The sequence below is a fragment of the Varroa destructor genome, unplaced genomic scaffold, assembly GCF_002443255.2.
Source record: "Varroa destructor unplaced genomic scaffold, Vdes_3.0 BEIS01000003.1, whole genome shotgun sequence".
NCBI classification, from domain to species: Eukaryota; Metazoa; Arthropoda; class Arachnida; order Mesostigmata; family Varroidae; genus Varroa; species Varroa destructor.
In genome coordinates, this window is record NW_019211456.1 from 57,347,743 (window position 1) to 57,370,394 (window position 22,652).

Consider the following 22,652-nt stretch of genomic DNA (forward strand, 5'->3'; position numbering starts at 1 on the left):
AAGAATGTTTTTTAAGCACTGGACGTTCTTTCGAACTGAATATATTTGGATGTAGTCTGTGCTCTCTATAAGTGCCAGACAGTCCAACTGTCATGCAAACGGGACACTGAGCTTTAGACAGTTATTAAAGATCCATAGGACTTTTTACGGCTACTGGTTACTTACGTTCTATGACCACACAACAATTTGAGCAGTACATTACTCGTGTTTCTCTCTTAAAAGTATATCAACAAGAATAGGCCTATTACTTCATTTATATTTATTGCTATTTACATACAATCTCTGTCCGTATTAGGCTCTACACCTAACAGCACTCAACATCAATGGGGCCAAAGAAAAAGGACATTTCTCATTGTCTGGCAATTTTTTGCAAAGTTTCATTTTCTCGTCTATATTTTCCACATCATAATATATTCCTTTTAATTAAAGAAAATGCATATGACACTGGTCAAGGAATATTTTGCATTTTTTCTTGTAATTACTTTTAATAGGTACATTTTATTATTACTTTGTTATTATTTTTATAACAATCATCACAGATAGTAAACAATGACCGATACAGTACTCGGTTAACATAAACAATTTTTGCTTAGCAGACAGTTAAACTTTTTGCCGGTTAAAACCCAGCTCATAAAATGCTATATTTACCTTAGCACAGGCTAATCTAAGTAAGAGCCTTAATTGCAACATGATTGCATTTGGTTCATTGTTTCTTGGACTACATTTCCGTTTAAGTTAAGAACTTCAGTCGCTCTTCATTCCTTTTAGCTCTTGAGACTATTACTATGCTGAAATCGTAACGATACCTGAAATATCTCATAGAATTCAGCTTTTCATTTCCCCTGCCGCCAGTCAAAAAAGTCCAAGTTTCCTTGCAAGTCGGACTCCCTATTTTCTAGGACTGTTCTACGACGCTCCGAATCCAGTCCTGATACTTAGCTACGCGCGTATATGACCCTGGATAGCCTTTTTCAGCGCATCTCCGTCCGAATGAGGTTATGCCAATTACAGCATACCGACGCTGATCGTTGAGCATCATCAACGGCCCGCCGGAGTCACCCTACAATGAAAGAACAGCAAAAATGTGTTGTAAATATGCTGAGATTTTCTTTATTATGGCTAGTCACTAGTAACAAATTCGTCTGCGACAGCAGATTGTTCTGTAAATCTATCTAATGGATGCTTAACTGAGACTCGCGTAAGATCGGCAGAATAGACACCGTCATCAGGGGCTGAAACAATACTGTGTCCCTAATCACCAATTTATTTGAATGAATGCTTTATTGTTTTTGTTTGTATTTGAAGTCTGAGCGGCCGTAAACTCATCATATTTCTATACAAAGTGATAAAAAAAAGAAGTCAGTAGGCACATGGCTTACTTAAGAAATCAGATCTATTGCTTTTTTTAACACAAGCCACCCCTACCCTTTGGCCCAATGGAACCGCTGAGCTCAAGAATCTCGGAAACCAACGGTAGAACCAATTTTGAACTATTGTTTCTATCTATAAGATGATAATTAGAATGACGCGACGAGTCCTTTTTTTCGGGACCTCCTTCCTCTAATAGTCGGTTTATAGGAATTTTGGACTCCTCTGTGGCTCATGTGCACTTTTCCATGTCCCACCACTACTCCTCTTTTTTCATCACTTAGACTCCCTTTGTTTACTTCGATTTATCTTTATATGCAAAATAGCTTAGCAAGCAGAGCGCTTGGAACCTTATGAGCAATGCAATGTCTCATGCTGGTAGTTTTACGAGGCTACTTTCGTACTGGTTCCAAATTAAACGTTTTTATCATTGTTATTATTAGTACCTTCTTTTCACCCCTCAGATACTGTTAGTTCCATGCTTAACATATAACACACGGTGCAAAATAAGTGCGTTTTTACTAAACTTTTCATGGTCGCCCTGTGTACCAATATAAACATGACCTCTATTAAGCTATTTAGTACTAGAGAGTTACAAATAGATTATGTCTAGACGGAATAACTGTTGTCTCTCGGTTAATACGCAAAATCGAATGGATTATGGCTCAGCACTCAAGGAAACTGCTACTAAGCTTGCGGTATAACGCCAAAAGTTGCTCCTTTGGATCACCATGGCAATCCATGTATGGTTCCTTCAAAGCTTGAATTCATGGAGTCCTAAGATAATTTAACAATATTTTTTAAACAAGAAAGGCCATTTTCATCTATTTGGCGCATGTACACTTAGTGGATTGCACGTAGCTTACATGTTCGAGTGAGGTGCTAGTGGGGATTACAAAGTAGCAGAACGTAGATTACACCTCGTGTGCGTCTCAATTAAGGCTCAAAAAGAGCCTTTAACAGCCTTGTGTGGCAGTTAATCTCAGTGCATCGTAATCGGTATTCTTTAGCCTTTCAATGCAATATCTACGCGCTGCAAAAGCATGTTGCCCAACTTCTTATAGCTTAGTCTCACGTTTGAGAAACCAACGAAGAAATGAGTACCTTAATATCTATTTATTTTCGTTAGTAATATTGTTTCCATTAATCGAAGATATTGATCTTTTGATGAATTAGCGAAGATTGAGGTCAGCTTCAAACAAAACATAATGCTCACTAGGTATAAAAGTGTTTTAAACGTGTGTAAATTATAGTTTGTACGTCAAAACGTATCTTTTTGTAAATGTACATGAATAGCACAACGCCGAAATAATTGGACGTACGAATAGATATATTAGCTAAATGATGATGAACAAATCAATATTGTGGTTTCCTCGCACTATTGTTTGTATACTGGTGTTCTACTGGTCCCTTATATTTCAATTTCCTCAATTTTACATTTTATTAATACTGCTGAGTAATGAGCTTTTCAGTGGTTCTATACATGTGCGCATGTTTGAATCCAAGTGTTTAAAACAACGTATTCAAAATGTATAAAATAAATTTTACCGCTAACCCCTCGTTGGTAAAACTTCATTTAGTATATTATATTATGCCTAAGCAACTACGCTTTGTTAGTACATATGGTTTAGTATTGTTCATTCATATATCGAATGATCTGTATTATAGTACAGAGTAAGATTCACCTCCTCTTTGAAACCTTGACAACAATTCAACACTATACTTACAAGTTTAAATGCTAAAAGCGTTTGTCTCATTTTATTGAGCGGTTCAACCTTAACTAATTAAATAAGTTGCTATAATCTATGAGAGTACCTGAGGTGGCTCCAAAGATTATTGTTTACAGGTCTGATGGTCGACAGATGGATGGATAGAAAGGATATTAACTTATACTTCGTCAGTCTGTTTGCCTTAAGCATGGGCTGAAACAATCTAAATAGAAAAAATATTGAGGGATATATAGAGAAATCATCAGATCATTTCGCCTATGATAGGCTGAGTTCTACAAAATCATAGTGGCATCATGCTGATTCAGCCGAAACTTCACACATGCTGCATTATCAAAGTCTCGCATATATAACTTCGGAACTTAAGATCAACCTTCCTTAAAGACCGAAGACATTGAGATTCGCCAATGGTTAACTGAAAGTCATGCAACATCATCGACATATAGCAACGGCAAAATCAGGATCGATACCAAGTTACTGCTAGCTATTTCTGAAAATTTTAGTGGCTTTTAGTTTTCGATACAACGAATATAGGGTAGTAAAGTGTCACATATATATCTGTGTATAACTCGGAAGATTTACCATGTAGTTTTTACGCCCCATTGATTGGGTTAGCAGCGACCTATGGTCGTTTCTAGGATATCTATATGGCTAGCAGCGGTAGAGATCAGATGTAGTTTGATTCATGCTAAATGCTGACATTAATTTATGTAAAACCACAGACTAGAAGGGTATATTACTCTAAAACAATATGAATTTTATATTCATTGAAAGGATTTAATGCGCGAGCGGATTTTAATAATCCAAAGATATTCCGAAGAGCGTCACGCTGGACCGTTGATACGAGATTTAAGTGCTGAGCAAAGATACCCTATACGACAACAGAGTGTGTAATTACCGATTAAAGAAGAGATCTATGAAGATACACAAGTATGTGCTCGGAGGAAATTCCTAACTCAAAAACAAACCCAAAGAAATGGCTGGTCCAGTCTCACAGCAGTAATAGCGTTAAACTTTTAATGAAGATAGAATAGCATCCCTATGTTTGTTGTACAACCTCTCAAACTCGGGGCCATATGCTTGCTAATCTGTCTGGCCTAAAGTAATAATACTTGATTGTTTTCAAGAAGATACGGCCGCGATTAATTGTTTTTATGAAATACAAAGCCTTTTCACTCAAAAACATATTCCAGAAGGATAGATAGAAGGCATGCTTGTTATCATCGCAAAAATTGTAGATAGACCGAAAACTATGCTAGTTTCCTTAACAATTTCGGGCATTACGCTAACGCTAGCGAAACTTACCAAGCGATAAAGCTCCGCATTTTGCTAAGTAGCTTTTTCCCATTTAGGTTCTAGCGAACTTCAAGCCTCATTGCATTATTTGGGCTTATTGCGCAAGCTTCAAATTAGTTAAGTGAATGTCATAAAATCGATATGAATAAAGTCAAGTATTATCATAGTTTGAGAAATGAAAAACCGTGGATTTTCTATTTTTTTTCCAATACTGTCTAGTGTTTCTTTAATGTCTGAGGACATTTTCAAAGCATTTGGTCTTGGCTCACCCGACACGTGTCTCGATCTCCCTGTAGACTTCCGGCGCAAAGATAATTCTCGTTAAATTTGATAACGGTCCGCTTAAAAGCTTCCTTGCACGTATCTAACGTTTGAATAGGAACGGTAACCTCTTGCAGAATCGAACTCGCTGGACCATCTGGAAACAGTTTTCATATGACTATTAACGACATTCGAACCCCCTATTTCTCCCGGAAGTTAAATTTAACTTCAACGTTCTCTCACTGATCTAGCTAACGGCGCGCCTATACACTGCAACCTCTCCGCAATTAGGTGACCTTAATACGTCCATATTTAGTTCAAGCATAACTGTATATATCAATAAAAAACAACTATTTATCTGTCTTCAGCTCATCGATAGCTGTACTCAATTACTGTAATTCGCAAATCTTTCTTCATCGAAAACCTATTGATCGTTCCTCTGGCTTGCTTAGATGGCTTTTAAGTCTCATATGCCAAGTTATATAAATCGGATCGGGCAGCTGCTAGTGTTATTTGAATGGCGAGATTTGGCAGTAGTCGATGAGCTTGTCGATTGGTAGGATGTTTTTATATAGACTCAGCGTGGACTGCCTTATAGATGAGCAGAATTCCTTCAAAATTCGTTATATTTTACAGTTTTATTACGCACATAGACCCAGGCTTCTAGAACAAATTGTGCTATTCCTGAACAAAATGCGTTATCGAAGGAAGCGGCCTGAAGATGATTCTCTGAAAATTTTGATGTAAAGAATACTGATGAATGTTGATGCGAGGGCCAGGTGCAGAAAAAGCTGATACATTTATTGTGTGAGTAACTACTATTTAGCCAAGAAGCTACGAATCGATAGATAAATAGTTTTCAACTGTTTGAGACAAGCTAGCTATAAGAAAAGTCCATCATTACTTAGATTCCATATAAATTGAATTTATCCGATTATATCTCCATCTGTGGAATCTACAGAAACAAAATGAAGTCGGGCCGTTTCTGTAGCCATGATCACGAGTGATAAAAAGTAGACTACATTCGACAATGATGCATAAATAAGGAACTGTGCTTTACGATTCATGGTCAGACTGACGCCAAACAATATGTTGCTATGTTTTTGGTAGGACTGGAAAAAAACCGTACGTTATGAGTTGTTGCCACCTGGCAAAGCGATCGACCTGGATTTATACTATATTAATTTCAATGGAAATGATGCAAAAGTCACTTGTCACAATCTCTTGCTCAGAAAGCACCCGAGTATTACAGTTTTATATCTTCATGATTTTACCGAAAAGAAAAGGCAGAAAGTCATCGCTAAAAATGGGGCATATTTGTGTTATTTTAAATTATAGAAAAGAATCCTTCCCAGAAGAAAGAGAAAGTTATAGAAAAGAACGATCAGTATTTTTCGACAATCCAATATTAGAATAAACAGGAATGTTTATGAAATGTGGTTAAAAAGTTTAGGTAGAGAATAGGCACAATGAATTCTTTCGGAGACGGATAGCAACTAACCTTTCCGGTTTCGCAGATCACCTAAGCTTCCCGACAGACCGGATAGGATAACTAGTATTTGTAATACAAGACATCGTTATGACTGAACGTTTTATAAATCTGAGCGTAACCCTGTACTGAGAATACAAAACCGATACGTGTGCGGTGATTTTCGATGGGTAAAAAAAAAGTCTTTTTCTGAGGTACGCTTTTGAACGAAACGAAAGGGAAATCCAATGCGGTAAAGATTCCTGCAGGCGCACAAATTCGCGCGTACAGCTTCTATATACGATTTAAAAAACATGATTGGATATTCAAGTACCTCTGGATAAAAGTAAGCAGCAACAATGACTGCCAACTTCCCTGAATCGCGTTACACGAAGGCTCCATTCACGGCGAACAGAGACATAATGTTATGCGTGCCGCTGCTAATTTATAGATAGCTGCTATTAGAATCTGACGAAAAAAGGGAAGCGGCGTAACTGAGCTCGGCCTTAAATCGCTTCTTATCAAACTACTTTGAGTCTAAATAATGTATTCCCTAGCAGCAGAAACATAGCACACAACGACGTTTTTAATCTCTAATAAATTTGAAGTCAGCTATTTTAACAATACGCCAGTGATAGTGCAATCTGTATAAGCATATCTCTTCTCAGCAAACAATTTTCAATCCGGTAACCGTTTTAGGAAGAGGAACTTAACGTAGCTTTATTGATCTTAATTTAACACGGGCAGAACTTTCACATTTCTAAAGAAGTTTGCTTATACTATCTAAACGTTGATATGCGTTCCAAGTGAGTTCCTGATTTATTTTGAAGGATGTCATTGATATTTTCAGGCGACTCACGAAGAACGGTGTCGGTGTGAGAACACGGAACGAACTGGTCGCCAAATGGACTTAGCTTTAAGACGGTCTGTAATTTGTGATTTATAAATGTATAGATTCGTTGCTGAAAACGTTTCATCAAGATGTAGGACATCTTTCTAATATGGGGCCTAGTGGTCATTGCGTCGACGGAAATATTGCTAAAATGAATCACTAACTCATTAAGCAAGAACCATCTAGAGAAGGATGCCAAGTCTAACAGCATGGATTCTTCCTCGTTTTTGGGTGGTATCTTCTCAAAGTATATCTGTGCAGGCGGTTTTTTCCGAAACTCTGGATAATGCCAGAGCTATCCTCGCAATGGAGGGCCAAAACACTATACAGACAAACCTTTTAAATATGCGTCTTCTAGGCCTGACGAAGTGGCATGCAGCCAAAAAGCTTATGGTTGATCCTACTAATAATAACAAAAGATTTGATTACCATTTCTCGCATACGTTGCTAAAACAAGACCTCCTAAGCAGCTCAGGCGAACACTGAAGTACAATGAGACATATTTTTAACCTATTATTTTGTCCTGGGTCATATTTTTCATCGCGATACGATAGTGTCTGAGTACAATACACTGTGCAACAAAAAGGAGTTACTAATTTACGTTCCATTACATCGTGATGACCTCTTCGTGTACTTAGTAAACCCGTGATTGGTCGACAGCCCGGAAACGCATTGCCTTCCGGTAGCTGGTCAGCGACAGCCCTGAAAATTGTGAATGATTTTACTGACTCAACAATGCCGCAACGGACAACGCAGCTGTTGGCTGGAAGTACTTTTTAGGAAAGCATTAATCGACACGTTAACTTCGGTTTCTAACAAAAATTCCCAAAAGATAACAAAAAGCGACATTCGTGATGAGCTCGACACGCTTATTTTTCCAGGACGTTACACGGCAGAAACAGCCTTAATTTCTACATGGTACATGGCTATCTAATTCCTGAACTACAGCAACGTATTCTAAATAAAGTAGAATTCGCGGTGGCGGAATATCAATCGTTAAGTTGAGAAGGTCTGCCAAATTTAAGGACAGGAGTCACTGTGATTTTAGCCTATTGTGCCGATAATTCTGGGAATGATATGCCAACAAACGGACGAGTGCGAAGGAAGATTTCGTCGGGTACCGATGCGTCCGTTTGCAACTCCAATTGAGGTCAAGTTATTTTCCGGGCTCTATCTATGCTTTTTTTTCTACCTAAGCGCTTTCTCGAAACGAGCCTCACACCATGGTTTTATACCATTTTTTAACAGGTTCACGTAGCTGTCAATGATTAGTACATTGGCAAGTTGTGTTAATACATTAGCGAAAAACTCCGAGGTGCGTTCCAAGGGGTACTAACACCAGGTTGTTTTAGCGAACGGTATTTCACTTCGTTTCACAACACCCCTTGAGTCGAAATTCACAATTCGAAGTCATGAAATGTTTTTTAATCGGGCCTTATCGTAAGAGGGCTGTAATGACTGTACCCAATTACTTGATTTTTGATCTTTTTTTGATATCACTTACTGACAGGAATGCTCTCGTGTTCTTATGAAAAGCCGACGTCAGTTGCGCCACCTTAAATGTTTACCCATTTAAGCTGGTTTTGAGGTGTGTTTAACGTAGAGCAGTTACTTGTATCGCGTCATTGATTGATGAAAGACCAATATCGGCAATCTACATCCCTTCTACTTTAACTTATTCCTGATATTGATATCATTGCTTCTATGGTTGTTGTATGTAGAAGTAGAGACTCGCAAACCAATAGGTTAACGTTAATTCATCGTTACCGTTAACGAAGACAAATATTAAAAAAAAAATATTAACAATAAGTAACAAGGAATCGTGTTCGACTCCAGTGTTGGAATAAAATACTTTGTACATGTACGTATTCTGTGTAGAAGAATATTTATATTCTATGTAAAAGCCCCACCGAGTCGTCTGGTCCTGTATGCCTACCAACGCACTACTGATGTATGTATCTACAATGTTAGCTGATTAGGTGCATCGGCGTCATAGAGAGTCTGTAATAAAACTGCGGAACGTAATGTGTTTCGAATAACCCGCTCCTATTCGTCTCGTGCATTAAAGCGTACTACTTAGCCAGATGCTGGCATTACCATTCATTCAATAATCATCCATCCCCAACTTGCTGTTTCAGCTGATAAGGTAGCTGACATCTACAGGTTTCTTTGCCGGTTAGCATAAATAATGGTTCGAAAAAGCGTAAATTAGATGAGCACTTTTCAGCCTAATTTAGAATTATTTGTAAATTATGGCAGATAATGGATCCCATGCTGACCTGATATAAAAGCAACTATTTTTTTTTAGTCTATTTTACTCAATACATTTTAGGGGGGTATGAATATAGCCAGGTTTTTTAGCATTCGTATTAAGAGTTTTGCCTGCTCTCGTTGACTGATTAGCTTCCACATCAGTTATAGGGCTTGTAATACATGATATTGTTAATTAATCGCCGTCATCCAACAGATAAGTTTAAGAGTCGCATACGCCATATCATATTAGCCTGCTCTTTAAGCCACAGTGAGCCTACAAGCTCAAAATATATGACCATTTTTTAAAGTCACTTATTAGGAGAAATTTCACCGATTCACGAAACTATTTACGGTATCAATTACGTCGAGCTCGCTTTGACCGTTTTCGCAATGATTGAGTGATCGTATGAAGGACTCATTAGGAAAGCAATTTTTTCTGGGCAGTGTCATAGTGGCAGGGGGCTACCCATGAACACATTATTCCTATGGATTTTGCTTATCCGAAAAGTATCCATTCCACGGCTAAACGTCTTGTTCGAAATAAACTACACATTTACTGTGAGTTACAAATTTTCCATTTCATTTTTCAGGTTACATCTTTTTCACCTGTATTTTGTAATCGCTCGTCTACAGGAAAACCTAGCAATACACCAGCGAATCCTTTATTGTTTAATCAATATGTGTGCCTAATTGGCCTTTTTATTTAGCCTTTTCGCATGTTCTATCTGAGCTGGCAAACGCGGAATTTTCATGTTGTTAAATTGCGTACCAATCTGGTAGCAGTTCAATACGTAGCTAAAAAAGCTTTAGGGCAATAAGTCATTTACAGCCCACAAAGTTGCGTTGCATAAAGTCAAGAAATTTTATTTAAAAATATTCAGTCTGTGCTATGACGTCAGTCTACTTAAGAGCCTAGTTTCTAATAGTCTATATATCTGTTCACAAGGGGTTCGACGATTCACTGCATTGCAAGTGAGAATGGTGAAGCAGATTTGAATTTTGCGCTTAACGTATTGAGCGCACACACACCACATCAATAGGTTATGAACCGGGCATTTGTGCGCCTCTTAGCAGGAATGACCAGTTAGATCGACTGTATTTTGACTCTGCACGAAAATTCGATGAACCAAATACAACTCAGATAGAGGGATCCACGTTCGTCTATCGTCCATGTTTTAGAACCTTAATTTAAATCCCAGCCAAAGCAGCTACACATACGTTTATGTTCGACTTACCGTAATACAGTTCGCCCCATCCAGCTACCGTAGCGCTACCCCTGTACTCTGCATCGTCGCCTTTCGTCGTAGGAACACAGATAGGAGCGATTCCTTGTCCGTACAATGTCGGTCGTTGTAATCTGTGAAAATATAGAGCACACGGTAGAGTGTTGGTACGGCAACAATGTTGATTCACTCATTCCTTGACACGAGTAGTAATGCGGAGCTCGACTCATATAGCGTCGCGTAACATAATTGCTTCTTAACTAACTGTTGCTGATAGGTGACTTAAAATCACGACTTTATAGAAGCTGTCCTGCTGCCCTATCACTCGTGTAAAGTATTTAGTGCGTCAGCAGTAGCAAACATGGACGAATGTACCTCAAGATGGCAATATCATTCAAGTATGTACGGTTGTTGAATTGTGGATGACTAAAGACGCGGCTGACGTCGATATTTACTGGGTTTGCTCCATCATCGACGCCCAAATAGTCATGTTCACCCAGTCGTACTGTGAAACGATGCGCTGGAATCCTGCATATTAACGAAAAAACAACAGAATGAAAATACTTGCAGCGGTACAAAGCACAACAATCAAAAGCCAAATTACTCGTAACAAGGTACTAGTGATACGTTTTTATAAGAATATTATCAATATTATGATTTTTTTAATAGTATGATATTATCAAAAGAAATACTTTGAGTTAGTATGCACATTGAGCGTACTTCACGGGTAGAATTAAAATTTGACGAAAGACTTATGGTTAAAGCAAATCTTACGGAAAAAGAGCCCAGAGGAACTCCAAATCTAGTCGATAGCTTATTGTCTTTACATAATACATAAGATTTTTTCAAACGGGAGCCGCAGTACAAAGCGGGCCTTGTTGTTATGGTAATAAAATGGCTTTGTCTGGTTTCTAGTGGTACCGATGGTCCGACTTGTCTGAGATTTCAGAGAGATCTAGTAATCAAATGTAATTACTGAATAACGTTTCATATATATGGCTGTCACAATTTGTCATATAGTTAACAAATATTACACCCGCATCGAAGGTCTTATGTATAGAAAAAATAAATCGATATTTTGTGATCTTAACAAATTGTCGGTATATAAGGCCAGAAAGCCTATCGTAAGAAAAAATTATATACTGATACATAAATTGAAGTTTTCAATAAGATCTGTGCCAAAAACTTGATTTTGAATTTCTATTCAATGTTGATTACTTTTCTCAAGTGTTCCCTAAAATAAAGCTTATCAATTTTTCTTAGTACGTGAGTCTTGAAAAGACAATTTGGTTCACAGCATAGCACTGATTTATATTTGCGCTCAAATTGAAGTGAACCAAACACTATTTGATTCGTCTGAGATTGGTATAAAATTGCAAACAGATAGGAAAATTATCTTTGTAGTAGGCTACCGATATAGAACGGACTTTCATTCATACTATCTTCCAGATCCTTGGCCGGGGAACCCTATAATGTTTTTAAAAACTCATTTATATTGTGTGGCCACCATAACTTGACTTAATATATGACATAATAATGACTTAGAGACCTATTTTTGCTTGCTTAATTATCCATTTATCTACTCTTTACAAACTCTATTAGACACAATGTTTCACTAGTGCCATCCGTCACTTTTTAATAGGCTAACGGCCTGACTATTCGATTTCCAGCTGTTTTACTCAAATAACCTGTCTTCCAATCCTGCAACCCGTGCTGCATTTATGGCGCACTAATCGAATGCCTAGCGCTACTTACCGCTGTAACGGCCTTACTTTTCCCATGGAATTTGTGTTAGGACTTTCACACTCATAAGCAGGTGCCCTGAATAGCTAGGGACCCTGCATCAAGGGCACCTGCCTCACTATCAAGGTTAAGATTTTTTTTTACACAAAAGCCAATACTAAAGGCCGTGGCAAAAAAGTCAATTGAAAGTCATACGTAGCATTATCTACATGGAACTCGCCTATAAAGCTAAATCGACGCTATTATTGGTCAATGAATAAATGTCACATTTGCCGAGGCTACTGGTTAGAGGAGAGCAACTTGCTATGTTATTTTGGCCTTTTTCCTAGCTGATGCCCACACACAAGTTGAATCCCACATTTTGGCCCGATTAATACAACGGTGATCTTACGCCAAGATGTATCTGTTTTCTGCTCCGCACAAATGCTCGCAGTAGAATCAAGAGCTTACTCTAGATGCCCCTAGAGCATGTAGTTTCAACGATTGGTGTAATTATTTTTTATGCTGCCAATTGTGCTGAGTGGAAAATGAAAACATCAACATGTCCTTTTCGTTCATAGTTACACACGATTTTGTTGTTTGGTCTGCACTAGGCTATTGATTGTTACATACGTATATTGATGAACAGTAGCACATCCAACGTAGTAGGATTAAGAATCGATTCGGTCGGCATAACTGGACTTCTTTTCAACAAAAGCTTGTATATTGTATATTTTTAAGAAAGGAACTCAGTTACATCAAACCTTTGGCCATCTGTGACTAGATATTGGCTGAATGTTGTCAGAAAATGATAAGTTTCAAGGCAATATTAAAAATCAACGTTTAGTTATTAAGTTTTAACTTCTAAAAGTGAAAAGGCATCGAACTGAGTTGTTATTCACGAACCAAGTCAGAATTGATGGACAGAAACATGTGAGAGGAAATTTCTACCAAAAAAACGCACTTCAATATACACCATCACGACAGGCGAAACAGTCTGTGCCGCTTTCTAGAAAAGAAGCAGCGTTGAAAATAACGTCAAACATAAACAACAGCCATCTCAACAGCAGTGGCAAATTAATTAAATTAAATAATTAAAGTTTATACTCGCCACAGCTAGCCTGCCCCTAAAATGGTAAATAACAACCTGCACAATAATAGACTGACTGTAAATTAGACCTAAATCGCATAGCGTATGCTGCCGTTCCGATTCTATTGAACAAGCTATCGATAGCATCATTAGGTATATCGATACAAATGCTATCTTAAGTACACAGCTATTGAGAAGCTTCGACAGAGCGCGTTTCAACGTCAAATAACAAGCTTTTTTTTTTCTTTTTACCAACCAAATTTTATCAACACCCAGTTGTTTTACTTTTTATGATTCAAAGGTTCTTCAAATTTATCGATCCGCTCATTGGACATCAGTATATAGAGAACTGTTCTGTGGTTCTTTGCGTTTAGAGCGCAGTACCCAGTGTGACACACAATTCTTGTTTATCTTTTGCTACAACGAAGTATATCCGGTTCTAAGAAATTCCTAAGAGCGATTTCAGTGAGTCTTTTTTTGAAATTGTACTTTATATGACTCGAATAGAGCAATAAAACTATTTTTCTGCATTTGACACATTTATGTATACAATGTATGGAACATGCATACTAAAAGTACGCACACGGCGTTCTAAATCGTACTAAAACGGCTATCTATAACGGTGAAAGGGCAGAGTCTTGATGCCACAGCATCTTGTAGTCTCTGGCTGTCATCGAAACGTATGTTAAGATGGTTATATTTTTTCATACTCATTCAATATTATATAATGTTAGACGTATTTTACGTACAATATATACGTAGTACAATATAATGCTATACGTATTCACTCACCCGAAGGCTAGAGAGATTTACATTGTTAGGATAGTTGATGATGCTGAATAATATTCTTTCACTTTTTTTCTAGCTTAATACATCTTCGTGGGGGCCATTTGGTTTAAATGCCGATAATGCAGATTTTTATCACAGGAATCAGCATATCAAGGTTGACGTAGAAGACATTTGACATTTCAATTTAACTTCCGAACAAAAAATATCACTTATCGTTTTCGAGCTCTAATAGGCTCAGTAGACTAGTTACTTTGATCTAATTAAAGTTATTCTCAATGACCCCTTATTTAAAGCAATCGAATTACCACAGCATGAACAACCTGTCTTTGGTCGTTTTTATTTTTCGAAAACCTGTAAGTCGAATTCAGCCCGAAAAGAGCAATGGTACGATCGATCACTATCACAGAACCATTGAGTTAAAATAGATTCATTTATAAATAAGTAGATAGAAACGTCTCAGGTCGGATTGAACCTTTGCAGAAAATTAACATGTTAAATAAATGATGAGTTAAATGTCTAACCATTCGATATGAGGTAGTTTGTCGCATAACATAACTCCACCCGCAGATATTAGAAAAAAATAACCCCAATACACCTCTGGACACCATTTTCATGCTACCAAATGTTAGCTCGCATAATCCTGCGAAGCTCAGAGATCTGAATTATATTCCTTTGTACTGAAATAACGGGCATTGGCTAGTTTAGCCCCTAGCCTTTCTAAGCACTTTTGATGTGTAGCATAAATTCAAATATAACTAAATTTTCGTAACTTCCTAGTGAATGCCGAATAAACATATTTTGCTAAATCTAATTGAAAGACATTTAGTTAGGGCATAGCGTGGCCATAGAAAATAAATTACCCACAAACAGACAAGGCATTATAACATCAAGTTGGTTTTATAAAAGTATGTCTGGTAAAACTATCGAATTGTCTAAAATATGGTTTACGAATCTACAATGATTCTTTTCATATTTGTAGCCCAGTTGTAGTTCCGCTAGAGCATACACTGGGATCATTTTGTAATTTGCTCGTGAACGGAAACGTGCTCTCAAAGTAGATCTGGCGCGTTCAGCAGGAAACCTGACTCTAAGTTTTGGAGGCACAATAATATGCTCTTGTTCAGAGGAAGGTCATCATTTAGTTGACATAAAAAGCTACCACGACGAAGAATAGGCGCTGAGGAAAGGACTGGCGAAGCGCCAGTAGCGACAACTGCCGACTTGTATCGTCCCTGCTTCCAAGCAGTAAGCAGGAAGTTTTTGGAACAAGCGAGACACAGATCTAGTAGAAACATCTGATGACGCATCCTATTCCACTCTGCCGGCTCGTTAGCAATATGCCGGAATCAGATTTCTACCTCTCTCGTTCGTTCAGCGAACAATTTTGCACGTCTTGATTTGGCTTTAAGCACTTGACACGCTTTACGCGCTTGATACGCATTTCAGCCATTACTCGTTTTTTTATCTTTCCCGTGTGAAGGACGAAACGACAAAAGAATTTGTTTTCAATAGCGCAAACCTTGTGACCCTCTTAATCGGCCGGTCTACTTTCGACAAACATGGCATCTCTTCTACCAACATCATCGCATGACCTGTATAACTGACGGCATTTTACGGATAACTTACGAATGATGTTAGCTAAGTTAATCCTCTAAAGCGTACTATTGCGATGGTCGTGGGTGTATTTGCATTGAAGCCAAGTGTCAATATTACCTGTAATCTTTTCCAAATCGTCTGACCAAATAGGTCTCCTCTAAGTCAACAGGTTTTAGAGCTTTGTATAGCTTTATGCGTCGTTTCACAAGTAAGATACAAGATCTTTTTGCAATGACCTTTATCATTTCACGAAGTACGTACCTGGCGACTAAGAAAAATTTGATCAAATTTATTGTAATGGTTGTGAATATAATCTACCATCACTCGGTGATATAATACATGTATCTATTTTTTTGTCAAAGGCAAATAAGTCCCTTTCTGCCTTCCCGCTTCTGGCCGGCCCTTTAGTAATAACAAACAGTGGGCTTCTTTTTCAAATACGAATATTGTTTTAACTTTAGCGCTGGCTATTATTTTAAAACCAGCTGTCCATATGCATATCATTATACAATTAACTCAAGCAGGTATCAAAAGTTCTTTACCGACTGCACAAAGTTCGGTCGTCATAACTGGAGCTGGGCCCTTAAGAATTCTAGAGTGTTCAATATGTGGGACAAAGTTGTTTCTTGGATTGCCCCAATCGTATCGAGGTTCTTTTTCATGCCTTTGTTAGGAAAAAAAAATCTCAAAAGGCTAAGTCTAGATGTATATGTAAAAGGTAGTCAAGGTAACACAGGCATCGAGCAACAAAAACCCAGCAAAAAGTAGTGACGTGTGGGTTCATAAATAATCGTGGTAAAAAATCCACGACGTGCTCTCTCAGAGTTCAGGCCTACCTTGGCGGACAATATTACGCAGCCCTTTTGAAACATCTTAATAACACCTATCAGTAACAGTAAAACCATTTAGCATGAATTAATGATACCCAACTTTCGCTAATCGAAGGAAGCGGTGAGAAACCGGGTTCTCCCTTTCGATCTTGCAGCTTCCTTCGCTTTGAATTTGCCTTCCCAGCTTTAGACAGGCGCCCAGGTGCCCTGCAGAAGCTTGCTGACTACCCACCGTATTGTAAATGGTACTCGTTGCATACTTATTATAGAATAATTGAGACAAAATTAATATCACAACCTTGAGATTCAATTGGTAGCGAAAACCTACTATTTATTATTATGTTTTTCATAATTACTTGCGATGCTAAACCTAATCTGACGGAAATGGCGATAGTAATTCCTTCAAGTCTCGACCGATAACTAATAAGCAGTTACTCGTTTAACGTATCTAAACGTTGTGTGTCGTCTTCAATTTAACCGCGTGCTTACTTCTATTGCGGCAAAGCAGCACCATGGATGACGGTGAATGAAAAATGCCGTGAGCGGAAATTTTTCCCGAATTCTACCGATCCCCTCGTTGAACAGTTACCTGTCACGAATATATTTCAAGTGTTTTGCTCTTAATCTCTGCTGAGCCGCCTTCAAAATTGTTCAAGCTACATATACACGCTAGAGCGTTCACAGAAATGTTTCCCGTCAATTCAAATTAAGCAACTTGATATCTTCTGGCGATATCATCCATAGCTACAATTTGCTCTTAGCATCACTAGAACAGCAGTAGTAGCACACATTGCAGATTTACTATTGCTAGTACTTGCTGGCCGATAACTATTTGTTATTATTTAGATTTCATAGCCGGGACGTTCGGCCACGGTTACCAACAACTATGCCAACTTAACCTTTACCTTCCCTGTACGAGTGAAGCGCGCCGTTCATGGCTGGCTATCTTCTACACCACGGAACCACTGGGCCTCGAGATCAGCCGGCAATCCACAAACTTAAACATCACTCATCGAATAGTCGCTAAAAGTAGGTTCGCTAATGAACAAATCGTCAAGGATTGGAACTGCTGAAGAATGTCGGTTCCGGTATAATTGAAAAAAAAAGGGTATTGGCGACATGTCATCGCCCACAGGGTCGCTGGCATACAAACTTAGAGCCTGAGGAAGAACCCTAGTGGAAGTAGGCGACAGGATGGTGCAATGCGGCGAAATAGCATGGGAAGTCGTGAATTTAGACGGTGAGCAAGCGTCCAGCCCAAAGACACACTGGGGATTGTCTAAAACGTTCGGATGTATAAAGCCGTTGGAACATTTTGGAAACCAGTAAACCGTGGCGCACTGCAGCGGGCGTCAGAGCCCATCCGCGCATGCGGAGAAGGCAAATATTATGTGGCTGCCATCGTTCGTAATATATATATATATATATATATATATATATAAAATATATAAAATAATAAAAAAAAACAGTTGTAAACAATAAAGAGCCATCAAATCTGGTGCCAACCATAAAAGTCGCACTTGTATACCGATAATACGTTAATTCCGATTCAGGGCTTAGTTCTTCACAGGAAATGCATTTATCAATCCGTAAACAATTGGCAGAAGATATTAGATGATATGTTGTCATTCAAATATGTAGGTTTTAATGCCACTATTTCCAAACCACCGCGAGGTACCTCTTCAGATTAGCCGCTACATTCTTAATGAGAGTTTAAAACTAGGCCCTCTTGAGTTTCGTAAGAAGTGGTAGTAAGAGAGCCTTGAGCATTAATTACTTATCACATAAAGCTGACTATTGAACGTGTTCAATAGTCAGTTTGAGGCGTACAGCTTTGACTCGGAGCAGTAATTTGTTGGCTGTTGTAACTATTAACGAAAGGATCAATCGAAATGATCCTTTCGTAGAGATGCTAAGGACATCTAGGAAAAGCAATTATTCGTTATAAAACACAAGATAAGACGGCGTTACACTTACACGTTCCCCATAAGGTTAACACAGTGCGCTGCGGTCAGTACGTGCGTCGGATCGATCAGGGCACCTCCGCAGAGTGGCGCCTTATACCCACTTCCCGAGACGTCGACAAACAGCAAAGCCTACAAATCACAATCAAGATATAATTATTCATTAAAAAAAAAAAAAAAAAAGCAATATCATGAAGCATAGATGAAGCTAATTGTAAAATTACTGTGCACTAGATCAATGGTGAAAACGTAACGATTTGCTCAAGCACAGATCTAAGAAATCTATAGCGATGGCAGTAATGTGGCTCGTTGTGAATATTTTCAAAATAATAAGGATGAAAATTTTATTTTTGCGCGTTCTAAAAGGAAGGACCGTGCTGCGTCGAACGTAACTGCAAAGTAAACTATCAATTTGTCCTGGGCAACACACTCGAGGCCGGGCGTCTGTGAGTCCAATACTTTATCCAGCTTCGCGTCACAACCAGCGTTCAGAAATGCGCGTATGAATGCAGTCAAATGAGATGTGACGATCTTAGAGTTAACGTACAACTTGCAATTTAGCTTCGCCCTTTATTTGGTAAATTCTTTACACGATAGTAATATTTATCGTAAAATAAAACAGAAGGGAAAGAACCCAGAAAAAGAGAAAAGAAACCAGAATAATTTGTATGAACGAATGACAAACATCGGTCAAAACGAATATTTTAACAGCGGTCTGTCATGCTATAAGGCACGCTTCTATTTTTCGCTTCTTTTTGTTTTTGTTCTACAATGAATTTCTCTGTCAAACTATATACCTACAGAACATAATTCAGCTGTCGAATTTCGGGATGCGTACTTTTCTGATCATGATGTTTATTTACAACAAACGGCCAACTTGGACGGAATGAATAAATTGATTTTCAAAGCGATAAAAATCATATTTATATATATAATTTGACGGAATCGTTTTTCTGAAACCAGCAAGGCCTAGGTGACATTAACGCAAGGTCTAATAGCGTAGTATTTGGTTGTTAATTTAACTAATGAAGAACGTTAGTCGACAATTACTGTCAATACATTGGAAAACGTCGACATAAAGCAGAGAAGCAACCGATAATTTCGCTTCGTAACATATTAAATTTGTCATGGAAGTTTAGATCGCAATAGAGTTACTATTCGTTGGTCAGAAGAAAGATGCAGTGTCTGCCATGATGCTAGCCATAGAGGCTTCATACAGAATCAAGAGATTGGCACAATAATAAGCCGTGTTGAGCATTGAAAGTGTTTATGTATCCGTATAAAGTTTATCCTTTTTTTTTTCTTTGTGAAATTCTGACTGTTCTATCTGAACTTTAATATAACATGGAAAACAGCTAAACAATTTGACACGCGTGTGTTGTCACTCTGTGCTTAGATAATCCACTATAACAAATGCTATATAGGCGCAATATATGGTGGCACATTTTCTAACAAAGAACAAAAAAAACTGACAAATTAATAATGTCAAAAAACGAATAAAGAGCGCACAATCAAGAATTATAATGTATCGGAAATTCATAAGTTTAAGTTAAAAACTTACAAGCCACGGCCAAGCACCTACGGCGGCCTCTCGACCTCCGACGATTCTTTTCGTAGTCGAATTTGCCAGGCCGCAGTCTATAACATTGTTGGAAAATAAAAACATATATAATTGTTAGGAATATATTTTTACTTTATCGTAACATCAGTTCAGACTGAGTTAACAGTCTCTAGCAAATGGCCAAAACCAACATAACTATCCTGCGTTTCTGCATGAGCTTTCATTTCATACAAAAAGGAACTGGATCATACCTACAATGGAAATAACATTTGGATTATTTTATATGCTGCAAAGATGTATAGTTTTAATCCTATGTAATATTTTTATACGTTTCGATATATTTTCGAGCCTCAATTAATGTGAGATATCCTTCTAGCCAGTTATAGATATGATGTCAATATGCTCTCTATTTCCTTGCAGTTTCAATATGAAACGAAGCTTCCGCGTAGGACTACTGTTTCTAAATGCATAATATTCTCATAATGCTAAATGTGAACAGAGTCACTTATACCATTGCGAAGGCTGGCGTTGTACTTAATATATAATTTAATCATTCCCCATCGATAGGATTTATGCGACCCTCTAAAAGCAATTTACTAGTTAAACAAGCTAAAAGGGATATTTTATCGATCGGGCGATCCGTCTGTGCGCAGATATTCGCCGAGGCAGAAATGATAAGATTTCGACGACGGCTTCCTTTTTGAGTGACATTCTTCTGCGTATAGTTTTCTAGTTCGGAAAGCTGCAAGATTTTCATTTAGCTTTTTCGCTTGAGGATCCAGCCTGGAAGTATCGCTACCGTTAATAACCTTCTCAAACCTGACGTAAGCATATCTCATGTACTATCATCATAACCAAGATTCTCTTAGTCCCCTAAGTTTAGCCTGTGTTCCGCAGAATTTAAGCAAACCTCTCTCCTTTGTATTTTTTTTATCACACCCTCAGCTATTATCGTTGTGTGAGGAATCGCCAGTTTTAAGTGCAACATTAAGGACCCCTTTGTCGTGTAACGCCTTAACCGTTGCTTTAAGCAGCTGGACTTTGACCCTTCCTTCCTTTCTCTGTTCGTTACTTGATGTTGTTGCGACCCTGCAATATTGGTGCGCGAAATTGCATGTAGATAGATTACTTTCATTAAAAGCCCATCATGAACTCTCTTATCTCTCGTCATAGTTTTCTATGTCTACTAAAAATTGATCACCCTTTTAGAAGGGATATAAACATATGGCTATAGACAGGTTCGAAAGGGATGTATGTAATGGCCGCCCATGGGACTGATCTATAATCGATTCGCGGTTGATGGACTTCCGCCATGTGTCGCTTATGACTGTAACTCTTGTTCAATTTGGCCGCGGATTGTGTTTTTGACTAAATCTACAGATAATGTTACAACTATGAGAAAGCATTTACTAGATCTTCGTCTTTCTGTAGACGTACTTATTTAGTAACATAACAGTAGTAATGACAGTTGTTAATACGACCGCTGATCCTCGGAATTTTCGGTAAACTAACCCACTACCAGACGAGCCGCGCATAACGAATCAAGCCCTGACGTATTGGGCCACTGCTGACGTTTGGTGGTCAACGAAGCATATGTGAATTCAAGAATACAAAAACGGCAAAGGCAGCACCAAAGAGATGCAGCATCAAACATAACTGCTCGAATAGGAATAGTGCAAACAAATTAAGTCGATATTTCGATTTTACTACGCGCTGCTTCTCTAATAACGTGCTGACAGCTGGTTTCTTCCAGTACGAAGCAGAACAAAATGTGTCTATGACCGATTTCGAACTTAGGTTAACCCACATTTCCCTGGGTTCACCGAGCAAACACGTGATACCTGCATCTTTACTCAGGAGCATAATAGCAATACCACAAACACAAGTCTAATTATGCACGCCTCAGTAAATGTTTCTCCTATTTTTTTATCGGAGAGAGGACCGGCGGTGCCTTACTAATTAGGATGACCTTACTGTGCATTAAATGCTTTTGTGCACGTGTTCTTGAAAACTATCAATGACAATTTTTTATAATTTAGTTTTCTTAATTAAATTATTATTATTATTTATTCTCATTCGTTTAGTAGAGCTTTCGTTATTTCGTTTCTTTTACTGCGCTTTCCGTAAATCACGAACAGTTACTGTTTTCTGTCATTTAGACTCCAGATGTTTTTCTGCAACAAACCTCAGTATATCGCCGTTTAAAGTTGCTCCATTGCCTTTTGCTATGAAGGAACGCTCAATACGATCTATCAGAACGATTTACGGGCGGTGCTTTTGATGATGGCTATAATAACCTGGCGGAAGTAAAGCAGTATAGACTAGCCAACCTATTTTTAATAACAAAGGAAATTATCTACCTAAACGCTGTTGTTGACAGGCTGATTACTTCATTAATCACGCATGAACCTGGAAAGCTACTGCAATTATTACATTACACCTTTCGTCGATCTGTTTAATCCTTCCCTTTAAATTTTAATTGTCTCGAGCATTATTACATTAACATATTGAAAAACAAAGCAAGCTTGATCCTTCAACAATGGTGCGAGTGTTTCGTTCAGGACATTTCTACATAGCACATGGACAATGCTTATGACCGCTACTGCATAAAG

At 38.1% G+C, this 22,652-nt stretch overlaps 1 protein-coding gene and 1 long non-coding RNA gene across 5 annotated transcripts in view; one reads left to right on the plus strand and one right to left on the minus strand.

Moving 5' to 3' along the window:
* Positions 1 to 244: 244 nt before the first annotated feature.
* Positions 245 to 22,652, minus strand: part of LOC111247494 (uncharacterized) — a 30,407-nt gene continuing 7,999 nt past the window's right edge. Inside the window, exons 4-9 of one of the 4 annotated variants that reach the window (XM_086982960.1) lie at positions 20,041 to 20,117; positions 18,493 to 18,611; positions 10,864 to 11,016; positions 10,501 to 10,622; positions 4,661 to 4,809; positions 245 to 1,060 (exon numbers count right to left, since the gene is read on the minus strand). In XM_086982960.1, coding sequence (XP_086839086.1) covers positions 896 to 1,060; positions 4,661 to 4,809; positions 10,501 to 10,622; positions 10,864 to 11,016; positions 18,493 to 18,611; positions 20,041 to 20,117 — 785 coding nt within the window. In that variant the 3' untranslated portion in view covers positions 245 to 895. Of the gene's footprint in view, positions 1,061 to 4,660; positions 4,810 to 7,617; positions 7,715 to 10,500; positions 10,623 to 10,863; positions 11,017 to 18,492; positions 18,612 to 20,040; positions 20,118 to 22,652 lie in introns of those variants that run through there. The other 3 variants (XM_022798460.2, XM_022798459.2, XM_022798461.2) reach the window with 3 other exon arrangements.
* Positions 10,974 to 22,652, plus strand: part of LOC147757189 (uncharacterized) — a 41,689-nt gene continuing 30,010 nt past the window's right edge. Inside the window, exon 1 of the long non-coding RNA XR_015323289.1 lies at positions 10,974 to 11,102. This is a non-coding gene — a long non-coding RNA (uncharacterized LOC147757189). The remainder of the gene's footprint in view (positions 11,103 to 22,652) is intronic.